The sequence below is a fragment of the Camellia sinensis genome, chromosome 11 (genome assembly GCF_055761805.1).
Source record: "Camellia sinensis isolate YWXY chromosome 11, ASM5576180v1, whole genome shotgun sequence".
In the NCBI taxonomy this organism is placed as follows: domain Eukaryota; kingdom Viridiplantae; phylum Streptophyta; class Magnoliopsida; order Ericales; family Theaceae; genus Camellia; species Camellia sinensis.
In genome coordinates this window covers 12,474,523-12,477,743 of record NC_138971.1, presented here as the reverse complement: position 1 = coordinate 12,477,743, position 3,221 = coordinate 12,474,523, and the positions used below count along the sequence as shown (strand labels likewise).

Sequence of the window (3,221 nt, the reverse complement as noted above, 5' to 3'; positions counted from 1 at the left end):
GAAAGACTGATTGTAGTGCAACTTTCCACCTATGCTTAAATGGTGGATCGAGCTTTAATTGTGGAACAAGAATTAGCGGATTTCGAACGCATTTGAAATCAGCGATCAAGGAACAATAACCAACCACGAGGAGGAGGTCCAGTTCGCAACACAAAAACCCATCCTGCACCAGCACCTTATGCTGGAGGGTTGCAACAACAACAATGGCAGAATCGAGGAAACCAATAAGGAGGAAACTTTGTAAATTAGTGAAAAGGAAAGTGTTTCAGATGTGGTCAATGGGGATGTCGTCGAAGTGAGTGTCCTCAAGGTGGGGAATATTTTATGGATCAGCAAGGGGCGCAACAATACAATAAATGCCAGCCAAGGCAAGGTTCGAAGCCTACTCAAAATACTCAGACCAACAAGGAGCAGCCACAAGCCTCTAGGAATGCAGGCTGACCAAGAACACAACCACAAAGAGCTGGAACTAGAAAGAAACCAGGAGGGACTAACCAACAGGCAGTAGGAAAAATGTATGCTCTCCAAGAAGAAGAAGATGTTGGTAACCCATCAGTAATTCAAGGTATGTTAATCCTTATGAATTCTTGGGTTAAAGTATTGTTTGATTCTGGAGCTTCGCATTCTTTTATATCCACTGCATGTGTGTCAAGTTTGGGTTTGGAGCCAAAAACGTTAGAGATAGCTATGAGTGTTGCTTCACCCTTAAAAGGTCAAACTCGAATAAATCTAGTATGTAAATCTTGTGAACTAGAAATCTCCGGTTCATATTTGATCTGTGATCTAAGAGTTACAGAGATGTCTGATTTTGACGTCATCCTAGGAATGGATTGGTTTTCAGTTCATCGAGCCATTATTGATTGTTACCGTAAGACGATGATAGTATCCTCTCTTAATGGCACGAAAGTTTAATTTAAAGGAGATAGACAAGATTTTTTAACTCCAACGTGTCGCAAATCGCGGTGGCATGATCAACTAACTGGACGGTTGGCAAGCTTAATATTGGAAGACGAAAATCGAAAGGATCTAGGATTACCCCACGTGGTGTGCGATTACACTAACGTTTTCCCTGACGAATTACCAGGATTACCCCCAAAAAGAGACGTAGATTTCATGATCGAGCTTCAACCTGGGACTTCACTAATTTCTATAGCACCACATTGTATGGCGCCAACTGAACTTCAAGAATTGAAGGAGCAGTTGCAAGAATTATTGAATAAAAAGTTCATCAGACCAAGTACGTCTCCATGGGGAGCACCAGCATTATTCGCGAAAAAGAAGGATGGAACCTTAAGATTGTGCATCGATTATCAACAACTAAATCGAGTCACCATTAAAAATTGATATCCATTACCAAGAATTGATGACTTGTTCAATCAATTAAAAGGTTCAAAATATTTTTCCAAAATTGACCTTAGGCCGGGATATTACCAACTTCGTGTCAAAGAAAAAGATATACCCAAAACTGCGTTTCGAACCCGTTATGGCCACTATAAGTTCGTGGTAATGCCATTTGGTTTGACGAATGCGCTTGGGGTATTCATGAGTTTAATGAACAAATTTTTTACACCTTATTTGGACCAATTTGTGGTAGTATTCATTGACGATATTTTGATATACTCATGATCGGAGGAAGATCACGAGCAACATCTGAGAACCGTTTTGCAAATTCTAAAGAAAAACCAACTGTATGCTAAAGCTAGCAAATGTGAATTTTGGTTGAAGGAAGTAAAATTCTTAGGTCATGTTGTGTCTGAATATCAGTGGATCTTGCTAAAGTAGAAGTAGTAATGGGATGGAAACAACCTAAGAATACATTTGAGATTTGTAGTTTCTTGGGATTAGCAGGTTATTATAGGAGATTCATTCAAAATATCTCCAAATTAGCGAAGCCAATGACATTTCTAACACAAAAAGAAGTAAAGTTTGAATGGAACGAAACTTATGAGCAGTCGTTTGAAGAACTCAAGAAGAGACTGACAAGCGCTTCTATACTAATCATACCCGAACGTGACATCAAGTACACGGTTTATTGTGATGCCTCTAAAGAAGGGTTAGGTAGTGTGTTAATGCAAAACGGGAAGGTAGTGACTTATGGATCAAGTCAATTGAAGAATCGTGAGAAAAATTATCCTACTCACGATTTGGAGTTGGCGGCTGTGGTCTATACACTTAAGACTTGGCGACATTACCTTTATGACAAAAAGTTTGAGATATTTACCGACCAAAAAAGCTTAAAGTACTTGTTCACACAAAGAGATTTGAACATGAGGCAGAGACGCTGGATGGAGTACCTTGAAGATTACTAATTCACTTTGTCTTATCATCCCGGAAAGGCTAATGTTGTAGCAGATGCACTAAGTCGAAAGACAAGAGAGATTGAGGTTAACATATCAATTAAAGAATAGGAAATGGTAAGCACCGTGAATGAGTTTAAGTTATAACCAAAGACTCAAAATGGGAAGGGTAGGTTGTTTGCGATAGTTACAACACCCCAACTTCTTACCAAAGTGTTGGAAGCCCAAGGATTTGATCAAGAGACCGACTTCATCAAGGCACGATTAGTGTCCGGGAAATCTTCATTGAATTGGATGCTCCATCAAGATGGTAGTTTAAGGTATTTAGATAAAATTTTTGTGCCGAACATCAAACAATTGAGAGAATAAGTACTTAAAGAATTTCACCATTCAGGTTTTGCAATTCATCTGGGAGGAAACAAGATGTACCAGGATCTCAAACGACAGTATGGGTGGAGTGGAATGAAGAAGGACATTACTCAATTCGTTTCTAAGTGCTTGACATGTCAGCAAGTGAAGGCAGAGCATCACAAGCCGACAGGGAAACTCCAACCTTTACCAATACCTGAGTGAAAGTGGGAACACATGACAATGGGTTTTGTAACAGGATTACCCTGGTCGCGGCAAGGCCATGATGCCATTTAGGTGGTGGTTGATCGGTTAACTAAGACGACACATTTCCTAGCAATAGGATCAACAGACACACTCGAATCATTAAGTCAATTATTTATTCGAGAAATCATTAGGTTGCATGGAGTACCAGTCTCAATAGTGTCAGATTGTGATTTTTGTTTTACGTCACAATTCCGGCAAAGTTTGCAGAAAGCTATGGGTACAGAGTTGTGTTTTAGTACAGCTTTTCACTCTCAAGCTGACGGTCAATCAGAAAGAACAATTCAGACCTTAGAAGACATGCTACGAGCT

The 3,221-nt window shown here is 39.7% G+C and overlaps 1 protein-coding gene across 1 annotated transcript; it reads left to right on the top strand.

The window, feature by feature from the left end:
- The first annotated feature begins 513 nt into the window (after nucleotides 1–513).
- LOC145802155 (uncharacterized) lies at nucleotides 514–2,870 on the top strand. The gene is made up of 3 exons (XM_082894822.1): nucleotides 514–868; nucleotides 1,085–1,237; nucleotides 2,692–2,870. Exons 1-3 carry the CDS (start codon nucleotides 514–516, stop codon nucleotides 2,868–2,870), a joined length of 687 nt encoding a protein of 228 aa, XP_082750948.1.
- Nucleotides 2,871–3,221: the final 351 nt, after the last annotated feature.